This window comes from Calypte anna, chromosome 4A (genome assembly GCF_003957555.1).
Source record: "Calypte anna isolate BGI_N300 chromosome 4A, bCalAnn1_v1.p, whole genome shotgun sequence".
Classification (NCBI taxonomy): domain Eukaryota; kingdom Metazoa; phylum Chordata; class Aves; order Apodiformes; family Trochilidae; genus Calypte; species Calypte anna.
In genome coordinates this window covers 2,300,798-2,326,650 of record NC_044248.1, presented here as the reverse complement: position 1 = coordinate 2,326,650, position 25,853 = coordinate 2,300,798, and the positions used below count along the sequence as shown (strand labels likewise).

Here is a 25,853-nt window from a genome sequence, read left to right as displayed (position 1 = left end):
AACTCCCAGCTTTGTCCCACTGCTTCTCCAGCACTTCCAGTTTGGAGGAGCTGAAGCTTCCCAGTTTATTTACAACGGGGCAAAAGTCTCGTTTCAGGGCTGAGAGCCAAGCAGGGTCTTTTGCTTTCTGCTTCTAATTTCCCATTCTGTAGTTACACAGCTTTTGACTGTGAAACTTAAAAAAAAAAACATTTATAATAAGGATTTTTAGATACAGAATATATAAATTAATATATAAAATATTGCTTTTTATATAATGTTACACTATCAACACTACTACTGTAATCCAGGTCTGCTGTACTGAGCAGGGGCTGCCAAGAGCTGGAGGAAAAGGTATTTCAGAGCTGACCCCCCCAGCTTGTCCCCCCCAGGAAGTCACAGCAAACCTCCCACCCCCCAGTCCCCAGGAGACACAGGACAAGGAGACCCCAGGCACACTCTGGGTCAGGTTTGTCATCAAACTTTACTTGGTGAGACTGCAGAGTTGACACCCCATCCCTGTCAACCCCTCCCCACAGCCAACACTGCCCCAAAATGCACCCCCCACCCCCCGAATCCCCAAATACTGAGCACCAGGTTTGTAGTTTGGTTTTTCTGTTGGGTTTTGCCTCGTTTTCAGAAGCAACCCAAGGCTGCTTGCCTGATTAAAACAAGATGTTGCTTCTCTTCCTTTATTCCCCAGCGAGGCAAGGACCTGACCCTCAGCCCTGCAGGCTGGGCTGCTCTGGGTGACACAGAGCCACCCCTCTGCACTGAGGGGGACAATGTCCCTGGGATGTCCACCTGTGGTCCTGTCCTTCCTCTCTGCACCACCTGGGGAGGTGCTGGGCCACCCCAGGGAACATGGTGAAGGAATAGGTGGAGAACTGTGTCTTCTGGCTCCCAGAGAGGCAGAGGTGAGCTACAGCCACTCCTCCTCCTCCTCCTCCTCCTCCTCCTCTTCCTCCTCCTCCTCCTCCTCCTCCTCCTCCTCCTCCTCCTCCTCCTCCTCCTCCTCCTCCTCCTCCTCCTCCTCCTCCTCCTCCTCCTCCTCCTCCTCTCCTCCTCCTCCTCCTCCTCCTCCTCCTCACCAGAGTATAAAAATACCAGCATAACTTTTCTTAGCTTTTCTTTTTCAGATTTTTGGATTTTTTTTTTTTTTTTAACGCTACAATTTATAAAAAGCTCTTTACCAAACCAAATGAAGCTCCATTATTAAACTTCTGTCCCTTCGTGCAGATTGCTGTGGACTTTGACTTCCAAGTTCACCTGCTTCACCTTCCTGCCCTTCCCCTCACCGCTGCTCCCCGTTTCCCTCAAAACATTCACGTTCCTCACGGTGCAGTACCTGCTGTCCAGCCCCTTCCCCACACCCCTGGGCAGCTCCACCTTGGTGTTGAGGGGATGCTCCTCCGGGGGAGCTCTGGCAGCCTCTTGTTTCCTCCTCAGCTTTCCACACTTCCTGGCCAGGAGGCAAACAGCCAAAAGCACCAGGAGCAGGAGGGTGACGGCCGCCACCGCGCTCCCCAGGGAGGCTCCAGCTTGAGCGAAGGAGGCAGCCAGGGCAGCTTCCTCTCTCTCTAGGATCAGGGACTTCATGTTGGTGCCATTCTTGACCTGGTCACCTTCGTTGTCATAGATCAAGGAGTCATCCAGCATCAGCCTCCCCTCGCTGTCCACCAAGTCCCTGCGGCCGCGCTTCCAGCGCTGAGCCAGGGATCGCTGCACCCGGGGCCCGGCCATGCTCTCGGGGCCGATCACGTAGATGACCTGAAGGTACCACTGGTGTCCAGCTTCCACCTGTAAGGTGGAAAAAGATTTCCACAGGGAATTTTAAGCTATGGCTTTTAGAGCCAGTGGGTTTTGTTTTTTGTAAAAGAAGAGCAGGTGGCTTTTTTTTTTTTTAAGTCCGGTTTCTTGGCTCGTGCCAATATTAATAAAAAAATAAAAGCTCAGTTTGGTCTTGTTGTCTATCTTTGGCAAGAATTAATTCAGGAAAAATAATATTAATATATAACATTAAAACATAATGTTTTTAAAGAGCTTCTTTTCTGATCTCTCTGACCAAAAAAACCCACCTTAATCACTAGAATAAATTCCTCATCTCCGTTTTCTGCGCTGGATTTTGCTTCTTAACTGGCTCCACTGTTATTTTATTATACAATCAAGGCAGTATCAGGACCAGAGTCCACAATTCATCAAGTATTTGGGAAATTCTGGGCAGAAAGGTTGAGTTTTGGGCCACCAAAACTCTTGGTAGGTACCTTGTAGAGAGCATCCACCTTGAGAGTGAATCCGTCGACTCCGGGCATGCTGCTCACGGAGTGGAAATCCGACAGCTCGGAAGCAAAGTGGGCATCAAAAGGCACATCATGGAAATATTTATCTGTCACTTCTGGCTGGTTTCGGTCCTGGAAATCAGAGAGGTGCTAGGAGGAGGAGTGCATGCTGTCATTTTTGTTTAGACTACGAAAAACCTGTGGGTAAAGACTGCAGAAAACCTAATCTTGCCTTCACTGTTTGCACCTGCCTGCCCAAATAAACCTCCACCTTTCACTTCTCCTTCCTTTAACCCCCACACAATACTCAACAATAGTTTTGTCCAAAGCAGAACATCTTACCAAGAGGAGGAATCGGTGTTTTAGGTGCTTGTTGGGTTGGATACAACCATACTGGGGCCCCTCATTGTAGACAGTGCCCGTTGGGTCAAAGAAAGGCACGTAGCCATCCCGGCCTGTACACAGGTAGACTTTTTCCAGCTGCAGTTTGTAAGCAATATTCAGGTTTTGTTCAGGGTTCCAGAGTACTCGGCCATAGAGGATTTGCCCTGAGGAGGTTGGGAATTCAAACAGTTGGGTTAAATATTTCATTTCAACTCAAGAAGCATCCTTGGAGCCAAATGCACCCAACAGTGGCACAGCCCTGAGTCTGGAAGGGGTTGGATTTGTGGGTGCAGATGACAGCAGCACAGCAGCTACAGGGCTGCAACATGCTCCAAATGCCATTTATGGCTGCAAAAGAAGCAAACCCAAACCTGGGTTTTACCTCTTCTCTTGCAGAGGAATTAAAAGTTGTAAAGGCAGAAGAAGCCTCAGGTACCAGCAGAACTGGAAAGGAAAAAGAAAACAAACCCTACCCTTTGAAAAAGCCCCTTTGTAATCCATCTCTGCCAGGGACATTTCGGATTTGGTGGGGTCCATCAGAAACACCTTCTCATTGTTACACAGCTGGAACTCTGTGTTGAGGGAGTAGACAACAGGCACGGGGCGGTTGGTCTGCTGGAAGGCAATTGGGATCAAAAATCTGAAGTTGGGAGAGAGAAAAAAAAAAAAAAAGAGGTTTAATCTGGACAGATCTGAAGTTACCAACTGGTGACCTACATGGTCTGCTTCACCTTTCTTCCCTCCAGCTTTAATATTTTTAAGTCCAGCAGACCATACAATTGTGGTTTTCAACCCAAGGCTGCCCCCCAGTTTCCCAGTAAGGGTGCAGGGCTCTGCCCCACCATTTGGAGCCTCTTCCCAACAGGTCTGATTTTGTTTCCCACCACCCTCCTGAGCAAAAGGAAGGTTCCTCCCCATGCCCCTTTTCCCTTCCTGCTACTGCTGTAGCAAGCCATGCACCTGCTGGGACCCCCCAAACAACCCAAGTGGGCTAAAATAGCTAAATATGAGCTAAAGAGCAATAAATAACATCCTGATCAATCCAGCTGCAGTGATGAGAGGGACTCCTCACCTCTCAGGAGCGTGGGCTGTGCAGGGCAGGGGTTTGTCTCCAGGCTCTATCCAAGGCTGTGTAGGCTGCACAGTACAGGGGATTAAGAAGATGGTGTACTCTCCAGAGTAGTCCTTCCTAAGAACAGACAGGAGATAGCCTGGTCACCAAACAAGACTCCAGACTGTTCACCCAGCTGATGCTTTTGCCCCAAATCCACCAGTTTCTCATTAGCATCAATCAGGAGGCAGGAGCCAGGGGATAGCAGGACAACCCCCCCCTCAGCCCTTGCCCTCCAGCAGTTGCAGGAGGGACAAATGTGACCCTGGTGGTGGTTCATGTGACCCTGTCTGCAAGAGCACAGACTGTAGAAATAAAGTCACAGACATAATTAATAATAAAAGGGTTTTTTTATTTTAAAGTGGTTTTTTTGAGATCTTAACACAGCTGCCTCTCCCAAAAGCAGCACTACTGATTGACTGGCCATGTTGGTGGACATGAAATCCTGCTTTTAATTGGAATACATCATCACCTCTGGTGCCTACCTACCCATTGGCTTAACTGCTAAAAAAGGCATTTATGAGATTTCTCACCTTACTCAGAGACTCAGCAGGGGAGAGCTTGCAGCTCTGGCAGAAGTTCCCTTCCCTCAAACCAGGCTGGCTCCTGACCACTCCATGGTTTTGAAACTGCCCCAGTGCTCACCTGTTATAGGAGCTGGTTGCTCTCCAGAGCTGGTAAGGAGAGTCAAATGTCTGAGCACTCCACAGAAGCTGCAGGTCAAATTCAATCCCTCCCAGGTGGTCTGGGGTCATTAAAAAAGACTTGACATCTGGCAGGCTGTGGTGCTCCATCACAAAAAGCCCTGGGGTGAGGACAAGGAAGTGGGAGATCAGGCAGAGGATGAGGTACTGCATAGCTCAGCACAGAGGGACTCCTCAGGGAAAGAGGGACTTGTTCTGCTACCTGTGTTGGCAGAACAGATCCTCTGGTCAGGACTGAAGCTCTCACCTCTGAACTTGGCCTGAGTTTTGAACTCAATGACCAGCCTGCCATCCTCACGGATGTAGATCCTGATGATCTGCAGCCGGGCTGAGAGAACACTCTCTGTCTGAATCCCTGCAGGGAGCAGCAAGGACAAAAGTCACTGGAGAGGCCACACAGTTCCCCAGGTGGGCTCCAGGTGTATTTGAGAGAGCTCCTGGAAGCCATGGTTTAATTGGGATCATCCTTCAGTAAGGCAGAGATCAATGGATCTCTTATCCACCTGTGCCACCCAAGACTCACTCAAGCATCAAGGAGGTAAAAATCCTGAGCTCCCCACTATGATTTGCCTGGGAATGTAGCTTGTTTTATGTAAGAAGTCGAAGATCATAGTTTTTGGGTACTCACAGCCTTAATTCTTGAGTGTGCCTCCAGGAGCAAAGCTCTTTGAGTCCCTCCTTTACCTCCTCTCCCCTCTCTCCTCTTATTGTCACCTCCAGCACAATAAAATCCAAGGTGAAGCACTTGCCTGCTCCTCATAGACCCCTGAGCAGCAGCAGCAGTGGAACCATGGCACAGGTTGAGGCCTCATCCCTGGAGATGTTCAAGGTGAGGCTTGAGGAGGCTCTGAGCAACCTGATCTGGGTGAGGGTGTCCCTGATACTGCAGGGGTTGGACTGGGTGACCTTGAGAGGTCCCTTCCAACCCAAATTATTCTATGTTGGGTCTTGGATGTAACAACCAGCAGAAGACAGAAATTATTTAGGGCCCTGATGACAAGGGAGCTCTTTTCCTGCAGCTGAGGGGCTTAGGGACAATGTTCCCAACAACAGGGAGAGGCTGGGGGGGCAGCAAGTCCCCTCTCTGAGCTACACAAATGCAGCCTACTGCACCAAGTGCCACCCCTGCTCAGGGCTGTGGTGGCAGCACAGAAACTAACCCCCCCCCCCAAAAAAAAAATTAAAAAATCCCCAAGAACAGCAAGAACAACCCCATTCTCCTGTACCCCTTTGAATGGCTCAGACCTACCTGTCCTCCAGAGAACAGTATCATAGAAAAAGGAGAACTCCATCTCTGTGTGGTGCTCAAGGGAAGCCCAGCCTCTGGGTGCTGTCACGTAGATATAGGACACGTAGAGTGGGACGTGGACTGTCAGGAAGGACTGAGCAGAGTCCCTGACCTGCCAATAAAACCCAAACAAGGTGGTTATGCACCTTCCAAAGAAAAGAACCTGGCACAAGACCCACCATGCTCATGGCATTTGGCTTCTGCCCTGCAAGAAGAACCTCCCACAGAAGACTGATTTTTAGTTGAGGACCATGGATGTCCTAAACAGAGGGAGGACAAGGTGGGCATGAAGTTTTCCTAAAGCTCAATAATGTCACTGCTCCATGAAGACTGAGTGCTACTGGCTAACATCAGCTGATCTGCATAAAAAGTTGTAGTGTAACGAGGCAACCAGGTGCCACTAATTGCCAGGGAGTGAGCATGAGCTTGTGTCAAGCCCACCTGTGCCTAATTAGGGTGGGCCTTAAAAGGGCCCCTGGTCCTGCTCATGTGCAGTGGGGGCCCACCCTAATTAGGCACAGGTGGGCTTGACAAGCTCATGCTCACTCCCTGGCAATTAGTGGCACCTGGTTGCCTCGTTACACTACAAAAAGCTATTGCTGAACAGCCATTTGAAAAATAATAATGAACTGTGGGGGAAAAGCAGTCAAACACGGAGTGGTTACATGCTCCTCACATGCTACAAAACCTGTGCAATTAAGTGAGATGACTGCCTCAGGGGTTTTTTTTCCCTTTACATGTAAGTAATCAAGACAAAGCTGCATTTTAAACCAGGCTAAGTGCTAAAGTGTCATGGTACAAAAGCAGCTGTGGCCACAACTCCAACTCAAAACCCCCTCAGTTTCCAATTCCATGAATTAAAAATAAAAATTTCTCCTTGCTGAGGCCTGCCCCTCTCTGCAGGGCTGTACATACACCAGTTATTATCTGCAGAGCCCAGCTGCTCCAGCTCACAGAGACATTCCAGACTGGTCAGTGCCAGTCTCCAAGCAGGAAACCATGCAGCTGTTCATCATAAGGAGCTTCTCTGGATTTGTGCAAATAATTGGAGCTCTAAAAGGAAAGCTAATGAAGTATTCCAGACTGGAAGGAATTAAAAGAGATTAAGCTGGCTGTAGCATTCGGACTGGGAATTTATTACAAGAGGCAGATGAGATAATGAGTGAGATGCACATGTGGGAGCCATCCAGGAGAGGGCAGTGAGGCACTTCTAGTAGGGAAAGCTGCTGTTTCCTAGAGGAACACTTCTGGCTGTGGGTCTGCCAGTCCATTAATTGAGAAACTGCTTAAAAATTCCCATGACTTTGCTCCATTGCAGAGTGTGAACTGTTCTGTTCTTGGCTCTAAGAGCACAGGAAAAGAACAGACCACACATGAGAATGTTTTGGTTTTCCAGTACATCCTCATATTGAAAAAAAGATATTTTCCTGGTACTCTGAAGATTTTGAGAATAAAACCTATGTTACCCCAACCTAAATAAATAAATGCATTTCACAAAACATGGAATCCCAGAATGATTTGGGTTGGAAGGGACCTTTCAGGGTCACCCAGTCCAACCCCTGCAGTATCAGGGACACCCTCACCCAGATCAGGGTGCTCAGAGCCTTCTCAAGCCTCACCCTGAACATCTCCAGGGATGAGGCCTCAACCCCCTCCCTGGGCAACCTGGGCCATGGTTCCACTGCCCTCATGGGAAAGAACCTTTTCCTAACATCTAATCAAAATCCACATGGTGACTCTTTTCTAGGCAAAAAGAGGAAAAAAAACATGTTCCAGCTGTACAGAGCAGAGCAGCAAACACACTTAGAAACCACCCACGAACACACAGTGAAGTTTTGCCCAAGAACTGTGGAGGATTAGGTGGCATCTCACCTGGAAGTCAGCAGTGACAGAGCCTCCACAGACATCAATTAATTCAGTCATGTCATAATAAGCATCGAAAGTCCAAATGCAGCTCTTCAGGTTGAGGTGTTTGTAGAGCTGGATGGTCTTGGGCTCTCTCACCACTGGGTCAAACTGGTAGGGGCGGTCATAGCCAGGGCCGAGGGCGATGCTGTCATAGGTCACTTCATCCAGAAACCCTGCCTCTGGGGTTAAGAGACATCAGGACACTCATCATTCCAGGTTGGAAAGAGCTTGAGGCCATGGACTGAGGTCCCTTTCTCACCCTCAAACCATGTGAGTGGCTTTTATTAGATCAGGGGTTAATTAGGGGTTCCTTTGTTATCCTGGAGGGAAAGTGAATATACATGGGGCTTCACAGGGCAAAAGGTTATAGGAATGGGGAAAGAATCCTAAAAACCAAAGTTGTGAATCTAGTTATTGAAGGCTGAATTGAAACTTGAAGAAATGCCAAACAGCTTGAGTATGAAATGGCCAGAATGAACATACAGTATGTCTAGATGTCACAGTGAGGGACTTGGTTTAGTGGTGGATTTTGTAGTGCTGGATTTAATGGTTGGACTTTATTACCTTGAAGGTCTTTTCTCACCTAAATAGTTTTGTGATCACAACAACCCCCTGCTCACCATGGAACCAACATGGGCCCCATTGCCATTTATTTCAGCAGTGACTTTGCCTTTCCTGCTGCTTGCTGCCAAGTGGGAGACCTCAGTGACCCAGGCACAGCCATCCCCTCCCTGTGGACCCCTCTGTAGCCCCATGGATATCACAAGACAGGTTTGAAAAGCAGAAAATCACCATCTGAACCTACAACAAACCTCCTCAGACATCTTTTAAACATTCCCATGACTGGCATCTCATCTTCAGCAGGATGCTCTGCTGCTGTTAGTACAGGAATGTTAACTAATACTTACAAAGAATCAAGATTGCCTGCAGGAAGATAAATCCGGATTGATTTATTGACTTCTTCCTACCCTCAAGTTCAGAAAGCAAAAGTTGGCTTTAAAACTTACCAGAGATGCCTCTGAGGTCTCTGATGGTGACCAGGTTTGAGCAGACATGCTGGTGTCTGTAGATGGACTCAGAGAGAAGGAAATGGAGATTGTGGAGGGGCAGGGTGGAGATGAGGGGCAGCATGCCATCCTGATGGGGGATCTGCACTGAGATGTGGATTCTGGAACAAACAGTGGATTAGACAGCTGAAAAAAAGCCCTGGCAGATGGGGCAGCCTCACGTGCAGCCCCTCAAGCAGCACAGGCAGAGCCTGCCAGTGCCAGCCTGATACTTAGATTTGGTCAGATTTTCCTGCCCACACAAAGTCTTCTTGGTTGTCCCACCACCCCCAGTTCCCCAGGAAGGGCAGGTGTGAGGAGGAGGGTGTGAGCACCACCCTGAGCACTGTGCCAGAGGACACACTGCATGGAAGGATGTGGCTTCAGACTCATGTTCCTCTCCTGTTGACCCAATCCAGCCATGGAGCTCAGGGTGGGGCTGATGAAGGTCTGCACCCTCCCCTTCTCCAGGCTCATACCTGTTGGGGTGCTCCTTGTGCTTGACATCCAAGTATTTCAGGGTGGCAATGAATGACTGTGCCTGGAAACCTCGAGCTGTCCCTGCCACCACAGGAGTGTGACAGATGGCACTGTCTGTGCCAATGGTCACCACGTTGCTCCTCAGGGGAGTCCCCACATGGCCAGCCCTGTCCACAGCCTTGGCCACACAGCGCACGTGGAACCTCCTGCTGAAGTAAATGCTGTCCAGCACCTGCAGGGAACCAGGAGGGAGAAACCTGCACGTGGGGCCAGAGCACCAGCACTGCAACATCTCACCCTGCAGCAGAATCTCTTTGTCTTGGTGTTCTGAGGCAGCACGGAGGCAAACACCAACTAGAAGCACATGTGGGACAACATCTCCTCGGCCACCTGGGCACATGGGTCTGATGGGGGTCCTGCCACCTTTGTGGCAGTAGATGCCTGAGTATGTTGGGTGCTTTACAGCTTCTGAGCCCCTGAACTGAAGGAAGGGGAAAAGGGTGCTTGGGGCTGTTTTGATCTCCCAGGCTCCATTGGTCTCCTGCCACCAGGGAGTTACTGAAGTGTCCAAGTGCTCCCAGCTACTCCCACATCAACAGGAAAGTGGTGCTTGTAGCAGGCTTGGTGAAGAGCAGTGCTAAACTTTCTGAAGCCAAAAGACAAAATAGTAACCCCCAATGGAGCCCCTGCATGTCTCAGCCCAATTCCCAAACCTGAAGAGGTTTTAGGTTTTAATCTCTGTGTACCTAAAGTCTGTGCTACCCTCTAAAAACATCTCAGGCTTATGCAGGAGCAGGCACGGTCTGGAAACACATCTGGATGCCTGAGAAGAGCTGAGACATCACAGTTGGGAGCCCCTGGGAGAAGTCCCCAGAGGAAAACAGTAATTCTGTTCTGAGGTGAACAGCCCAGGGCCAAGGAAGTCTCAGGCCACACATGCAGTGCAGCAAAATGAGTGTGTCTGGAGTGAGAGTGGTTCATCCCTGGAGCTGCACTTCTCTGGGTACCTCACCACTTACCTTATGGTTGACACTGGTGAAGGGTGTGTTGTCAGTGATGGTTTCAAAAGGAGACCTGGCTCCATTCCCATCCGTGGGGGTTGCTACTTCCCAGCTGAACTGTATGGAGGACTGGTTGATGCCAGCCTCGCTGCAGCGTTCCTTCATCAGGGGGTACTTGGGGAAGTGAGGGTCACAGGGAGTGACACAGATGAGGGGGTAGCCTGGGGAAGGGGATTTCTTAGCACCCTCCTTGGTCACCTCTTCCACCCGGTCATAATCAGCCAGGGTGACAACCTGTGTGGATGCAAGAGAGCAGTGATCATCTGGGGCTGTGGGGAAAGCCTTCCCGTGCATTCTGAGCCCCCTACATCACAGCAGCTCTTCAAGCTCTTCATTTTATTCCAGACTGGGGTTTTAAGTCTGTACTTGAAAGGTACTAAATAGGGAAGTTTTGGCTTCTCCCTCCCTGGCAGTGTCCGAGTCCAGGTTGGATGGGACTTGGAGCAACCTGGGCTCGTGGGAGGAGTCCCTGCCCATGCAGGGGGTTGGGACTGGATGAGCTTTAAGGTCCCTTCCAACCCCAAACCATTCCATGATTCTGTGATTAAATCCCATCCCATGGGTAACTCACCACTGGAGGTGCTGGGAGGATCAGGCTCCCTGCTGCCTCTTGATCCAAGATAGTCACTATTGCAGTGCTGATATCTCCAAGAACAGCTTCCACTGGATCATCTGGACCCAGCACCAGAGAGAAGGACTCATGCCACTCCCTGTCTTCATTGGACATGATTTCCACCTTAAACATGGTGTGATTCACACCTGGGAGAGGAAATACAAGATAAACTTGATCTGGTTGAGGGTGTCCCTGATACTGCAGGGGGTTGGTCTGGATGATCTTTGAGGTTCCTTCAAACAAATCATTCTATGATCCTCAGGCATTTGCAGCCTGCTCAGGGAAGAGCTCGCCCACCTCCAGGTTTTGACTCCCCCATTCTCCTTGCTTGCTGCCTGGGCAGCAGCTTGGAACTTTGCTTGTGGAGCACAAAGACTGTGATGAGCCCAAGATGAAGCCCCAAATGAAATCTACCTCCCAAATTCTAAGGGGCTATTATGCTTTCTTGCAAAGGTGAACAGTCCAACCTGAGTTGTGCTGTAAATCTCACGCAAGAAGAAGCTTTTCCCAAGTTTTTTCCTGATTATTTCCCTTCCATGCACCTTTCTCATAGACACAAACCCACCACTGGTTATGCCACCACCTCTACCCTTCCCTCCAAGGCCCCTTTACCTGGGCTGAATTTGAGCATTCGACTCTTGGGGTAGTAATCCACTCCAGCCTGAGCTGAGCCATCCCGGGTGCTACAGCGGACTCTGGAGGTTCTGTTCTGATCCCCTCTTCGGACCACCTTGATGTTCACAACAGCCACACCCTCTGGACCAGGTGGTTCCCTCACTTGGTATCCAGCTTCTTCAAACTCAATGGTGGGAGCTAAAGAAACAACAGTGAAGAAGCAGCCCCAGGTTTGCACCCCCAGCTGCCTCTTTGCATCTGAAGGGTAAAACTCAACAGGGGGATTGGACCACGGGTGCAGCTGCAAGCTGTGTGTACCCTCACGTACCATCCTCATCATTGGTGACAGTTATGGTTGCCACATCCATCTTCCCAATTCTAGCTCCACTCCAATGGTTTCCAAGTGGGCTACCAAGATAGAGCTGGAACTGCTCTTCGGGTTCAAAGGCAGAGTCATCACTGATGGAAACACTGCAGTTCTTCACCTAAAAGGCAAGTAAGAAGGAGAAAAGAGCAAGCAGCCAACAGTTCAATGAAGCCATTTAGAGGCTTGTTGTAGAGGGAGTTGTAGGGAGTCAAAAGATCCCCTTTGAATATCATCTCCTCCAGACTAAATGCCCCCAGCTCCCTCAGCTCCTTCTCCTCGTAAGACTTTCCTCCCAGTCCCTTCCCAGCCTCACTGATCTCCTCTGGATCCACTCCAGCACCTCAGCATCATTCTTTACAAGAGGGGCCCAGAAACTGGATACAGGACTTGAGGTGAAGCTTCAACACTGCTGAGTGCAGGGGGAGAAATGATATCCCTGATCCTGACCATTCCTGACAGCCAAGACAATCCCAACCCAGAGGGCAGGATTGAAGAAGAGTTTCCATCTTTTTGCAGTCCCCAGTTGCCCAGATTTTGACTTCTTTGAGTGTCTGGGGTCAGGGTTCACTATCTAGGGCTTCACTAGGTGCTTCACTATCTAGGGCTTCATGTCTGTCAGTCCTGGAGGAAACACTTCTATTTTTAAGCTGCTGCTTCAGTGTGGACAAAACATAGCTCCATGATGAGACAGTGCACTGTTGATATCAACTTCCACAAGCCAAAAGCTCTCTGCTACAACAACCCTGAGTCCAACTGACATGGAAGAGTTGTACTTCAGGTTTTAACCAGTGCAAAAAGTCCTACAAGAAAGCTGGAGTAGGACTTTTTGCAAAGGTGTTTAGTGAGTGGACAAGGGGCAGTGGTTTGAAACTTGCAGAGGGGAAATTCAGGTCAGACATTAGGAGGAAAATCTTTACTTTGAAGGTTGCCCAGGGAGGTTGTGGCTGCCCCCTCTCTGGAAATGCTGAAGGCCAGGTTGGATGGGGCTTGGAGCAACCTGGGCTGGTGGGAGGTGTCCCTGCCCATGCAGGAGAGTTGGAGCTGGATGAGCTTTTAGGGTCTCTTCCAACCCAAACCATTCTATAATTCTTTATGATTCTACTGGGAAACCAAAAGCCCCCTCCAAGTCATGTCCTGTTTCCAGAACCAGAAGAATCTGTGACTTTAAGCATCTATGACAGAAATTTGGCCAGCCTTTGCCAGCTCCTGCAGCCAATACAGAGCCAAGGGGAAAACCTGTGCCTCTCCCACCAATGGTTCCTCATTCTCCCCATAACCCAGGTTCTCCTGCTCACCTTCTCCCCTTTCAAGAAAGTGATGCGAGACTCCTCTGCATTTCTTCTCTCTGCAAAGTCCTGCACAGACTCTGCTGTCTGGCTCTGGGTGTAGCACCTGACAGAAGACTCATAGCTCAGGTCCCCAGTGCGGAAGATGGGGATGTGCAGTGTCCCCTCCTTCTCCTTCACTGTGTAGGTAACCTTGGTGAACTGCATGCTTGGTACTGCAGCAGAAGAAAAAGAAGTAAAGCAAGGTCAAAGCTCCACAGAGAGAGAGGTGAGAGTTCTCTCACCCTGGAAGAACAGAAAGAACATCTCTCCTCATCAGCCTGCAGTCACCTAACTCCAGCAGCTGATGTGACTTGGCCCTTCCCTATCGTTTCGGTGCTGTTGCAGTGGAGAATGGGACAGGGCTGGTGGTACAGGGACAGTGCTGATGGGACAGGTCAGGAAGGGATTACCTGAGGACTGGTTTTCAATACATTATCCTGCTCTGGACACCCACAGAACAAATGGCTTGGAGCAAAGAAACCTCAACCAAATATACAAAAGGAGAAATGTTCACAGATCACTACAAAGTTTGATTCTACTATGTGTGCAAACATAGATGTTGCAACAACAGAGAAATTAAACATGCACCAAGACCTTCTCACATTGTAAGGGGGGCTTCAGCTCACTGAATGTATGAAGCAAGGCCTGAGCTCACAGCAGAGGAGGCAAAGCATGGCTGAACACTGCAGGAAAGGTCATTCTGCACTGCCCAAGGCTCCAAGCTCCTGTGGACAGTGAAGCGTGGAAGAAAACAGGGTGGCCAAATGAAATGGGAGGATCCCAGGAACACAGGCTAAACCCAGCCTAGAAATATCCTAGCTTGGAGTAGTCTCCTGCTGTATGAAGGTGTTAAGGAAGAGGCCAATGGAAATGTTGAGGATAGATCTGCCGTGGACAACTTACCATCTTGGAAGATGTCATTGATGGCCACGATGGCTTGGAAGGGCTTTGTCAGCTCAGCTCCATGGGGTGAACTGAGATAAACAACAAAAGTCTCCAGCCCTTCTATCACTGGGTACTGTGCATCATCCAGGATTGTCAGGGTGCAGAACTACAAGGAAAGCAAAAGTCCTGCTTTGAGAGAGATGCAAAGCTTCCTTGCTTCATGGCTCTCATGTTTGAGTGTCTAATGTGGAGACATTACGTCAGGCCTTTTCTGAATTGATTAATCAATGAAACAAATCTTCTAGATAAATCTGACAGATCATTCTGGGGACTAAACAGTCATCTGGATTCTGAGAGTGGTGGCCTGACTCAACCTTCTTTGCCTGGAGTGCTGATCTGATGGGAGTCTGCCTGGCAGATTCATTAACAGCTCTCAAATGGCCCTGGGAGGATTTTCAAAGCAGGCAAAGGGCAAACAGAGAGTATGCACATAAACAGGAGAGAAGTGATCAGGTTGCTCAGAGCCTCCTCAAGCCTCACCTTGAACATCTCCAGGGTTGAGGCCTCAACCACCTCCCTGGACAACCTGTTCCATTTTTCCACTACCCTCATCAGATTCATCAGTGGCTTCTCACCTCTTCTGTCTTGCCTGGCCTGAACTCTATTTTTCTGGAGCTGGGGACATAATCAACTCCTGGGCTGGCAGATGGAGGGTCTGATGCCCGAGTGGCACACCACACTGAGATGGGGGTTGAGAGGTCAGGTCCCCGTCGGAGGATTGGAATCTCAATGTTTCCTGCATCAGGAAGAGAACCAAGGTGAGAAAGCAGCCAGACACCACAAAACACTTCAGCATCTCCTTCTCCCTTGACCACTCCACCCAGCAGAGAGCAACTCCCCAGCCTTCCCCCCCAGGGCACATGGAGGAACAGAAACATTCTCCAGATCTTTTCCAACTCTGCTTTCAGGTGTGGAGGGGACACTGTGGAGCCCCTGAGGACCCCTCACCTGCTGCCTCACTGACGGTGAAGGTGGCATTGCCCAGGGACACCGTGGAGGCATCGTTGGGGCCATCGATGAAGATGCTGGCTGAGGCGCGGCTGCCGATGCGGGCGTTGTCTGAGGCGTCGGCCAGCACGAGCTCAAACTCCTCTTCCTCCTCGTACTCACTGTCATCAATCAGTGTGACATCACACGTCATCACGGTGACCCCCGGCCCGAAAACGATGCGGCTGTCACCCCCCATCCCCCGGGACTTGAAGTCGGAGCCAGATTCCAGCATGTAAAGGCTGCTTCCCTTGGCCGACTTGGGGACAGTGTAGCAGATGGCAGACACGGTGCTGCTGGTGTCCCCTAAGATGAAAAAAAAGTATAAAAAAAACCCAAAACCCCACCAATAACTCACTGAGTTGCTCACCTATTGCTCACTGAGCATGGGAAGTCCCTCTGCCCAGCCTGACCCACCTCTCCGTTCAACAGGAGCAGAGAGAAGGCCAGTGGTCTCACTGACGTGGTAGGTCTGCCTGTCAAACTCCAGGGTGGGCTCGTCCTCAGTGTCCGTGATGGTGACAGTGGCCCTGGTGATGTTACCCAGCAGAGCATAGGCTGGCATGCTGAGCTCCACAGCAAAGCTCTCCGTGCTCTCAAAGACATTGTCATCATTAATGAGGATGGTGCAGGCCTTGGTGTCCTCCCGCTCCTCAAACTGTACCTGGAAGGCAGCAAGTGGGATGTTTGAGTTGGGCTGGGGTCTGGAACTTTCATTCTCCTTCCTTCCTGATCTCTGCCTGAGTCACAAACTCTGTGCACAGGCAGGACAAAAAGTGACCTTAATCCTAAACCATGAATTTTTGGAAAAGAAATAGAGCCTCCTGTGGGTTTTTTTATCAGTTCCTTTACCCAAGCATGATGGCATGGAACCATACACTGCCAGGGGTTGGAAGGGACCTCCAGAGATCACCCACAGTCCAACCCCTCTGCCCCAGCAGGATCACTCAGGGCAGGACACACAGAACACATCCTGGTGGGGTTGGAAAGGCTCCAGAGGAGGAGACTCCAGGACCTCTCTGGGCAGCCTGGGCCAGGGCTCACAGGAGAGAAGTTTCTCCTCATGTTGAGGTGGAATTTCCTATGTTCCAGCTTAAACCCACTATTCCTTGTCCTTCCTCTTGACACCCACCCCTCAGCTATTGACAGACATTCAGAAGATCCCTTCATAGGGGGATCAGCCCTGGTTCTCTCAGTCTTTCTTCACAGGAGAGATCCTCAAGTCCCCTCATCACTCTCGTTACTCTCCCAGCAGATTTTGGGGAACCCAAAACTGGATCCAGCTGTGGTCTCGCTGAGGCAGAATAGAGGTAAGGAGAACCTCCCTAGATCTGCTGGCCAGATGGATGATCAGACCATCCCTCTCCAGGTGTCTCCAACCTACCTGCCCTGTGTACTCCACGTAGTCCTGCTCTCCAGGCTGGGAGCCCGAGCCGGTGGTGGCCGTGCCGGGCTGGGTGCGGCACAGGACGATGCAGTATTGGTTGAGGTTCCCCACCCGCCTCACCGTGACACCGACAGAGCCCGCACTCTCTCTGACCTTGTAGCTGGAAACACACCAAGCAGAGAGAAACACCAGGCCTGAGGAGCAGACCCCCTGTGTTTTGGGGTGGCTGAGCACCATGGACTCAGCTGGTTGCCTCCACTAAAAATAAGTTGAGGAGCGTTAATATCGGGGAGTGGAGCAGATGGCAGCTGTTCTGCAACCCTGCTCCAGGTTCATCCCAGGTAATGTCTCCTCACTCCTCTCAGGTGAGACCCCACCTGTCAGAAGAGGGTTGTGAAGTCCACGCCACTTACCTGGAGTGTGCAAAGCTGACGAGAGACCACTGGATGTGGAAGGTGTTCCCACTGACCACGTTGGGTTTGCTGTCCTGGACTAGGAACTGAAAGCTGTCCGTGGTCTCCTGAATCTTCCCCTCATGCACCACGTACTGGATGAGGCCTTGGTTCACATCCTCTGCCCAGAGGAGAAATCCAATGAGCCAACCCAGAAATTCAGCAGCAGTTTTATAGATGAGCAGTGGGGAGACACAGATCCACATGGCTGCAGGGATCAGGTTCTCCATACACCCTTCCCTCTGCAGCAGCTTTTCTATCATCCTTGGTCTTATCTGTGGTGGAAGCCACCCTACAAGCAGTGACAAGACATTCCCTTGCCTGGTCTTTATCCATAAAGGCTCATACTTAAAAATAAGGTAAATTTAAGGTAGTTTTGATAAGATTGCTGCAATCAAGAGCAAAATTTAGTTCTTATTTTTGTCACACCTTTGAGATTTGCCCCTGGCCTTCTCCACTCCTGCCTTTTTTTTTTTTACCCTCCACACAAGCTATCTTGACAAACCAAAGCAGCTGAAGAAAGTACAGTCCAACTCCATACCCTGTGTAAAGGTGGTCACTGCTGTCCCTGGTTTCAGTTTGTTCTCCACATAACCATTCTTGGGACTGCTCGTTATCTCATAGATCAGCTCTCTGTCATCTGTGTCAGGATCTGTCGTCAGTAATTCCTTCTTAGTGATGAGATTGGTTGCCTGGATTTAAGCCAAACCAAGAGATTAAAACTCTGGAGACCCAGCAGTGGAAATCTGATTGATTGGTCATCAAAAAAACCAAACCAAAACAAAACCAACCATCCCTCTGTCAAACAGTGAGGGAAAAAACAGGGGGTGTCAAAGCACCCAGCACACAGCACAGCCCTGAACATTGCAGGTGCCCCATGAGGTGTCTGACAGCACAAGGAGGATTCAAATTCCTCCTCACACCTGGTTTGTTTAGCAGAAAAAACCCCCACTCTGTGGCACAACAAAAAGCAAACTCAGAGCAAACTGCCCAGCTCTGTTTAGATGAGGATGGAAAACTATGACAAATCTTTTGGTTTCACCTGGAAACTGCTGCTCCCCGAGCCCTGGGGTGCTCAGGTGAGGTTTGGCTTTGCAAAAAAATTATTAGCAAACAGCCTTGAGTTGCAGGGTTCATCCAGGACAGTTCATGCTGCTCTAGTGAGCTTGTGCCTGTCCTCTTTCAAATGATGTCACATGGATGTGCCTCAGCTCCACCACATTTTGCTTTGTCTTCAAAAAGATAAGACCTTTGACAGCCAGAGAAGAGGAGAGAATTACACTGCCTGAGGCTGCAGTGATTTTTCTCAAGTCAGGAATTTGAGCTGAGACAGCCAATTCTTAATACAACTTCTAATTAGAGTGTCTTCCAACCCTTTTTCCTGGTCAGAACCCAAGTATTTCTTTGCCGTAACTGCTGGGTCCTCAAAAATGAGCACCAGAGAGAGACTTTCCTGGGGTTTTGTTTGGACTTCAGCAAAACAAAGGCATGCCACAACAAGAAATCCCTGTGCCACATCTTCAGTGCCATATATCTCTTCCCACAGCTGCTGAGGCACAGAATTAAGAATTCTCCACCATCAGCAAAGCTAAAAATATACCCAAGGGACAAAAGGCAGGATGCACCCACTCAGGAAGGTGGAAGAGCCACTAAGAAGAGCCAGGCCTGATGGTCCAGGTTATGTAAGGGAAGAAGATAGCCCAGGAAGCAATCTGGACACCTCTGCCTTTCTCAAGAGATTTTGTGGGCACAGAGGGAAACCTGCTCTTTGTCACAAAATTAAAAATGCTGAAGGATCAGGATGTTCCCCTGTGAAGCTCATTTTCCTGGAACAGCCTGAGAAACAGCCTGAAGCCAGGCAGGCAGTTACCTTGCCATCCGTGTACTCCAGCCACTGCAGCCCCAGGTTGGTGATGACCCTGGGTGTCCCATCATCCACAGACAGAATGTCCACTCGGAAACGCTGCGGTGTTGCTGTCACAACCTGACCACAGTTCAGAGAGACAACTGTTAACTTTGGGAGTCAGAGCCTCAGCTACACTATTACCAGCTTTGTTCCCTTCAGCTCTGTTGGGGTCAAGGTCCTGGAGTGACTTTGCACACACCAGGGAGGAAGCAAATAGCATCAGGTAACTGAGAACACTCAGCCCTTGTCTTCACTGGAGAGACAGCAAGTCTCCCCCTCTCTGAGGAGGCAGCTTTCTCTTAGCCATAGAAGGTCTCCCTCACATCCCTTCTTGTAGAATCAGAGAGGATGGAAAAGACCTCTCAGACCATCAAGACCAATCATCAACCCAACACCACCATGCCCGCTAACCATGTCCTGCATGTCTGCTTGTTCTTTGAACACCTCCAGGGATGATGACTCCACCACTTCCTTAAGCAGCCTCTTCCAATGCCTGACATCTCTTTCAGAGTAGGAATTTTCCCTAAACCTCCCCTGGCACAACTTGAGGCCATTTGCTCTCATCCTTTCACTAGTTACTTAAGAGAAGAGACCAACACCCACTACAACCTCCTTTCAGGGAGTTGCAGAGAGTGAGAAGATCCCCCCCTCAGCCTCCTCTTCTCCAGACTCAACAATCTCCCTCTCTCAGCTCCTCCTAAGACATGTTCTCCTCCCCTTACCTCCTTCCCCTCATCCTCCATAATGAAGAAGGGATTGGTGCCATCAGACACGGTGAAGGTGAAGCGGTCCCTCAGGGAGTTGCTGCCATCGTGGCTGTAGCTGACACGGTTCTGGTAGATGTCACCCATGGTGAAGGTGGTGGCTTGGTGGTAACGCTGCCCGGGGCTGCTGCGTTCGATCAGGCCGTGCCGGGGGGGCTGCACGATGGTGAAGGTGATGGACTCAGCCTGCACCCAGGAGACAGAGTGGCAAAGCTGCTGACATGACCCCAAGACCTGGTCCTTCCACCTCGAGGTGCCTGGGAAGGGACTGAATGCCCAGACAGCTTTCCTAGCAGTGTTTCCAACCAGAAGCTGAGGAAAAGCTCCACCACACACTGAACTGGTTCAGCTCTACCCCAAGGTGGCAATCCACAAACCAACCCCTCTGGGAGAGCTGAGGCCACACACATCACACCAAGCTACTGCTCAAGCTGGTCTGAGATGGCTCCCACCCTTGTGACAGCTCCTGGAACACCAGAGCAGTCCTCATTCTACAGCTGTGCTCAGCAATGAGTCCCTTGTCCCTTCTGTCAGGGGGGAACCAGTGGTAACTTTTGGGGCAGGATCTTTGGCTCAGGGCAATACCAGACATCCAAGAGCTCTCTTGCTGCAGGGCAACTGCAGTGCAGTGAGGCAGGGCCAGCAGGAGACCCTATGGCCTTCAGACACAGGAAGGGAAGAGAAAACATCATTTTCACCTGTGCTAAGAACCAGCTCCACATCAAGGCTAGGTAGAAGCTCAATTCAAATCCAAAATGTTCAGAAAGAAGGTGTGACAGGGCATGGATTAGCTCTGATCACAAGCTTCTAGATGTTTTCCAGGCAGGTTTGTTTCTTATGAGTCTCAAGCTGGGGCTTTGCTCTGCTCCAACACTTGTTCACCTGTTCACATCCCAACTGGGCCTCCTATGAGCTGTTTGCTTGGTGTTGTGATCAGACAAGGTATGATCACAGGGGCAGATGACACTCTCTAGAACACAAACCCCTTTTTTCTGATAGCCCAGATGTGGTGCAGAAGAGGGGAGGGAGGAGGCAAGAGGGAGGGAGTCCTGCCTTACCTCTGTGTCAGCATCTGTTGCTTTCAGCTCAAACTCTGTGATGGTTTTCCTCACTCCTTCCTGAACTATCAGGCCCAGGCTTTGCACTCTGGGGAAGGAGTCATCCACAGGGTTTATGGTGATGTCAAAAGTCTGGCTCACCTGGAACAGGAGGAGAAGACTCATGATGAATTCCGACTACCAAGATGCAACTCCACTGAAACCAAAGTGATCCAGAGTTGCTGCATTTTGGCCTTGTCTAGTGAGTAAATACGAGCTTCTAAGCTCAGATCAAGAGAACAAGACCTTTTCTGTCCCTCTTTACTAAAGCATTCTCCCTCCTTCTGTGATATTTGTGGACATCCACTTTTCCCTCCCTCATTCTACTCTTTCTCCCTCTGCAGCTACAATTTTTTGCTTTCAGAAAGCAGGAAGGAAACATTTCTCAAGGGTCTAACAGTGCTTCTGGGTACATCATCAATGCACTGGATCAAAGCTGAGCTCTGTGAGCAATTGGTAAGCAGATGAAAACCAGAAATCTTGGTAAACCAGTCTTATGAGGCTAAATTACAGGTGGCTCTTCCTGATCTTCACAGGACTCAATCCCTTCCCTGTGTGATGAACGACTGCTCACAGCAGGAGCAGCAAGAGCACCCACTATTGCCCTAAAAATCATAGAATGTATGGGGTTGGAAGGGACCTCAAGAGCTCATCCAGTCCAACCCCCCTGCCCCAGCAGGATCCCCCAGGGCAGGACACACAGAACACATCCAGGGGGGGTTGGAAAGTCTCCAGAGGAGGAGACTCCACAACCTCTCTGGGCAGCCTGGGCCAGGGCACCCTCACTCTCACAGGAGAGAAATTTCTCCTCATGTTGAGGTGGAACTTCCTATGTTCCAGCTTAAACCCATTATTCTTTGTCCTATTACTGGGCAGCACTGGAAAGAGATTGGCCTCATCCTCTTGACACCCACCCCTCAGATACTGACAGACATTCCTAAGATCCCCTCTCCAGGCTGAACAGCCCCAGGGCTCTCACTCTGCCTTCACAGCAGAGATGCTCAAGTCACCTCCTTGCTCTCCCTTGGACTCTCCCCAGTAGATCCCTATCACTCTTGAACTGGGGAGCCCAAAACTGGATCCAGTATTCCAGGTGTGGTCTCACCAGGGCAGAGTACAGAGAAAGGAGAACCTTCCCAGATCTGCTGGACACATTCCTGATGCACAAGCCCACGTGCAGCAATTGCCTCTTGGAAGGACAGAAGAAGAAATCTGTCTCCCACATCCTTCAGTCTGCTCTGATTTGGGCAAAAAGCCCATGCTGGGACTCACCTCATTGGTTCCATCAGACACAGAAAAGGTGAATGCATCCATGTGCTTTTCAATGTCACTGGTGTGGACATACTGGATGCTGTGAGAAGCCAAGTCTGCCTGGCTGAAGGAACTGATTCTTCTTCCTAGAACAAAGAATAAGTGGGAAAAATGTGCAACAGAAAGAGCAAGGTAGGGATAAATACAGGGAGCTGGATGTATGTAGCCATAAGCACTCAAGTCTTGGCTTGTTCTACCATGAAACTCAGCTGAGCCAGGGATTTAGCTGGCACAGAGCATTTTAAAAATTCTGCTCACCAACTTTTAAATGAACAGTGGCACCTCTTCTGCAACAAGAGGTATGGACTTCTTCCCAGACTTAAAATTTCAGGATGGCATCTCCCACTGTCAGGACACCCTGCTGAGGAAGGGGCCTCTGAGGGCAGAAGCTCTGAGAGAAATGGTAGATTAAACACTTGGATTTTGACTGCTGTGCAGGACTGCTCTAACCTGGCATCACTGAGAATGAGCAAAAGGTTTCCTGACCTCACAGCAGTTTTCAAAAATGCCTTCAAAATCTTCCCTCTCTTCTCCCCTTCCTTGTACCCCTGCACACAGAACACACTAAGCCCCACTTCCAACACTGACTCACAGTGACATCTTTACAGGTCACTAGGTGTGACACAGACACAGAAAGCATTTTCTAAAGCACTTGAGCCTTTAAGTCTCCCTGTTGCATTCAACAGTTACTGCTCTTAACAACCAAAACCCTGACAAAAAAGTTTTTCACCAGTTTATTGTGCTAAATGGCTACACTGACAAGAACTGGCCACACTACAGAAGATACCAGGATCTGATGTAAATAAATAAGCCTAAAGTGGGTGGTTAGCCAAGCTTTCCTCAGAGCTCATTAGCTTTAAAGGTTTGTGTTCTCTTTTGAAACCTCCAGTACTCTCTCCTTAGGTTAAGGTCATTTAAATGATGAGAACAAATCTTTCACAGCATGGGACTCTCTGTCCTTCTCAGCCCATCACAGACATGAAAAAGCACAGAAATTAGAATCCTTAATTAATGTCTAAATAATAAAATCCTTAATCCAGCTCTTTCAAGTCTCCAAAGTACCAGCTTCACTGTTTAGTTTGCAACTTAAAGACAAAAATATTGCAAGTTTTTCCTTTTCTCTCAGCAAGGGGTTTGCTTATTATCACTTTCATTCATTCTTCCTCCCCTTTCAAGGTGTTTGCCAGAGGGCATCTTCCACTGTCAGAAGATGGGGCAAAGCACACACTGAAACTGAGCTGCACAGGGACTGTCCCCATCTTGAAAACACAGCCAGCAAGCATTTCCAATTTAATCTCATGTTAGGAATAAATTTAATTCTAAGAAGAGGTATCATCCTAGATAAGTATAGTCTAAATCAGAAGAGCTTATTATACAATGGCACAGATTTAGATTAATTAATCAGAGAGGGGTAGGACACTCACACTGTCAGTGGGCATGGAAGGCAGTTCTAAAATTGGGATCACATTTGCAGGCAATTATTGTTGGAGTTTCACAGGACTGACCAATTCCCCCTCCCTGAACTACCAGAATTCATTATCCAGAGGATCCATCACACCACAATGTAGCTTCCTTTTCAACTCACTCCCTCTTTTCAAATCACAACTGAGAAAAGAGGCTGAATAAATCCTCATCCCTGATTATCAGCCTGCCTTGCCTCCACTCATCCTCTTCTCCAACTCTCTGGGCTAACAACCATTTGATTTCTACCAGGAAACATAAAATTCTATGTTGCTGCCCCCAAGCAAGTTTTTTCCTGCAGTGAATCTTTAGGGCTCAAAATCCTTTGAGTGCTTTGCTGTTAGAAGAACCCCACAAAAATGTATCAACCCTGCTAACCTGGGGATGCCACGTGCTCCAGGTGCCCCAGTTGTGGCTGCTTGGTGACCTTGTAGAGGAGCTGGGTTGGCTCAGTGTCCTGGTCCATGGCAGAGAGCTGGAGGGTTGTGATTGTCTTTGCTGAGTTCTCATCCAAGACCAGCCCTTTGTTGGCAGTGATGGAGGGGGGAAATCTGTCCTCTGAAAGGGTTAGATAGGAAGTGGAGTTAGGAGACAGTCACCCTCCTATAATTGGTGTCACTCAGATCAAATTGTGCTCAAGCAAAAGTCAAGAGAGGCACAAACACCTCCCAGGCTGGTAATGCCAAAACAGGCACACTGGGCCTTGGCACTGATCAAGGGGACAGTAACAATATAATGTCTTAAAGACAACTTAGACAGCATGAAGATGTTAAGGAGATTTTTTTTTTGTCTTTTATCAGTGAGTTTGTCAGAAGCCAGAGAACTAATCCTTACTTCCCTGAACTCCCCCTGGGCCTCAAACTTCAAAGGTCTTTGAATTAATAGTGAATAAAAACTGCATCTCAAAAATTACATCTTGCAGTACATGTGGGATGGGAATCTATGAAGGCCTCAGCAAATAAAACAGTAATTCCAGCACTGTCTTTTACCTAATACACTAATATAAAAAACCTGGTCCACCAGTTTGTTGCCATCTGCATCAATCATATCAAAGGTGAAGGCAAAATTTCCACTGGGCTCCCCTTTCTTGTGACTGAACACCACGTGCCCTGGAGAGAGAGACAGGAGAAAAGAGGTGATTTATTATGAGCTGCATCTTTGGAACACAACTGGAAATTTTTCCCCCTGAGGACAGTCAGACCTTGGAATGGTCTCCCAGGGGAAGGGGGGGATTCCCCCACTTTGGGAAGTTTGAAGTCTCAGCTCTCTGGGGTGCTGAGAGATCTCAGAGAAACAATAATATCAGAAGGGTTGGAGCAGGTCCCTTCCTGAAGATCAAGGATTCCTTCAAGAATCCTTGAGGTCCCTTCCAACCTGGCACTCTGGGATTCTGGGATTTTAATTCTTAGTATGGAACCAGGCTGGCACTATGAGCTGAGGGACTTGGGGCTTGAGTTTCATTCCTTTTTCTCTATTCTTTTTCTCCTGCAGAGAGAGACTTTTTAACACTTGCTTAACAATACATGTTTCTATTCTAACCTAACAACCTTATCTTACTTCTTTCCCTCTCCCTTCCCTGCTTCAAGTAATCTTCCCCCTCTCATAAAGACTCAGAATCACTGAATGTCTCAAGTTGAACAGAACCCAGAAGGATCACAGAATGTCAGGTTGGAAGGGACCTCAAGGATCCCCTGCTCCAACCCTTCTGATATTATTGTTTATCTGAGATCTCTCAGCACCCCAGAGAGCTGAGACTTCAAACTTCTCAAGGTAGGGATTCCAACTGGAATCTCCCCAGGAGCAAACTTGTGCCCATTGCCCCTTGTCCTGTCCATGTGACAAGATCAAGTGCAACTCCTTTCACCTCACAGGACTACCTCAGATGGCCACGTGTTATTTGCAATGATAATCTGAAATCAAGCACACTCACCTTTATTTATATCAGCTTGGGTGAAACTTTTGACAGGCCCTTTGACTGAGATCTGGACTGGAGGATCAACTTTAGTCAACTGCAGATGGCCCACACTGGGATCCCTCTTCATGACAAACCTAATTGTTGTGTCATCTGAATAAATAGCTGCTGCTTTCAGGTGCTGGTCTGTGAGGAACACTGCAGAGCCTGGACCAGAGAAAGAAAAATCCAAACACAGCTTCAGCCAATCCAGCTACACAACTTAGCTTGGACCACACAACCATAAAATCCTAGAAGGATTTGGGTTGGAAGGGACCTCTCAGGGTCACCCAGTCCAACCCCTGCAATATCAGGGACACCCTCACCCAGATCAGGGTGCTCAGAGCCTCCTCAAGCCTCACCTTGAACATCTCCAGGGATGAGGCCTCAACCCCCTCCCTGGGCACCCTGGGCCATGGTTCCACTGCC

The 25,853-nt window shown here is 49.2% G+C and overlaps 1 protein-coding gene across 1 annotated transcript in view; it reads right to left on the bottom strand.

Moving 5' to 3' along the window:
* Positions 1–1,077: 1,077 nt before the first annotated feature.
* FRAS1 (Fraser extracellular matrix complex subunit 1) overlaps positions 1,078–25,853 on the bottom strand; it is a 106,777-nt gene continuing 82,001 nt past the window's right edge. The window contains exons 43-72 of the mRNA XM_030449926.1: positions 25,404–25,592; positions 24,463–24,582; positions 23,852–24,031; positions 21,974–22,098; positions 20,663–20,803; positions 19,563–19,790; positions 18,805–18,918; positions 17,476–17,626; positions 16,896–17,055; positions 16,480–16,642; positions 15,513–15,759; positions 15,057–15,401; positions 14,684–14,844; positions 14,067–14,214; positions 13,131–13,336; positions 11,797–11,953; positions 11,466–11,666; positions 10,812–10,999; positions 10,199–10,474; positions 9,179–9,411; positions 8,661–8,821; positions 7,618–7,832; positions 5,707–5,857; positions 4,705–4,812; positions 4,399–4,558; positions 3,715–3,831; positions 3,116–3,282; positions 2,601–2,806; positions 2,244–2,390; positions 1,078–1,779 (exon numbers count right to left, since the gene is read on the bottom strand). Of these exons, the coding sequence (XP_030305786.1) occupies positions 1,195–1,779; positions 2,244–2,390; positions 2,601–2,806; positions 3,116–3,282; positions 3,715–3,831; positions 4,399–4,558; positions 4,705–4,812; positions 5,707–5,857; positions 7,618–7,832; positions 8,661–8,821; positions 9,179–9,411; positions 10,199–10,474; positions 10,812–10,999; positions 11,466–11,666; positions 11,797–11,953; positions 13,131–13,336; positions 14,067–14,214; positions 14,684–14,844; positions 15,057–15,401; positions 15,513–15,759; positions 16,480–16,642; positions 16,896–17,055; positions 17,476–17,626; positions 18,805–18,918; positions 19,563–19,790; positions 20,663–20,803; positions 21,974–22,098; positions 23,852–24,031; positions 24,463–24,582; positions 25,404–25,592 (5,750 nt within the window). The 3' untranslated portion in view covers positions 1,078–1,194. The remainder of the gene's footprint in view (positions 1,780–2,243; positions 2,391–2,600; positions 2,807–3,115; positions 3,283–3,714; positions 3,832–4,398; positions 4,559–4,704; positions 4,813–5,706; positions 5,858–7,617; positions 7,833–8,660; positions 8,822–9,178; positions 9,412–10,198; positions 10,475–10,811; positions 11,000–11,465; positions 11,667–11,796; positions 11,954–13,130; positions 13,337–14,066; positions 14,215–14,683; positions 14,845–15,056; positions 15,402–15,512; positions 15,760–16,479; positions 16,643–16,895; positions 17,056–17,475; positions 17,627–18,804; positions 18,919–19,562; positions 19,791–20,662; positions 20,804–21,973; positions 22,099–23,851; positions 24,032–24,462; positions 24,583–25,403; positions 25,593–25,853) is intronic.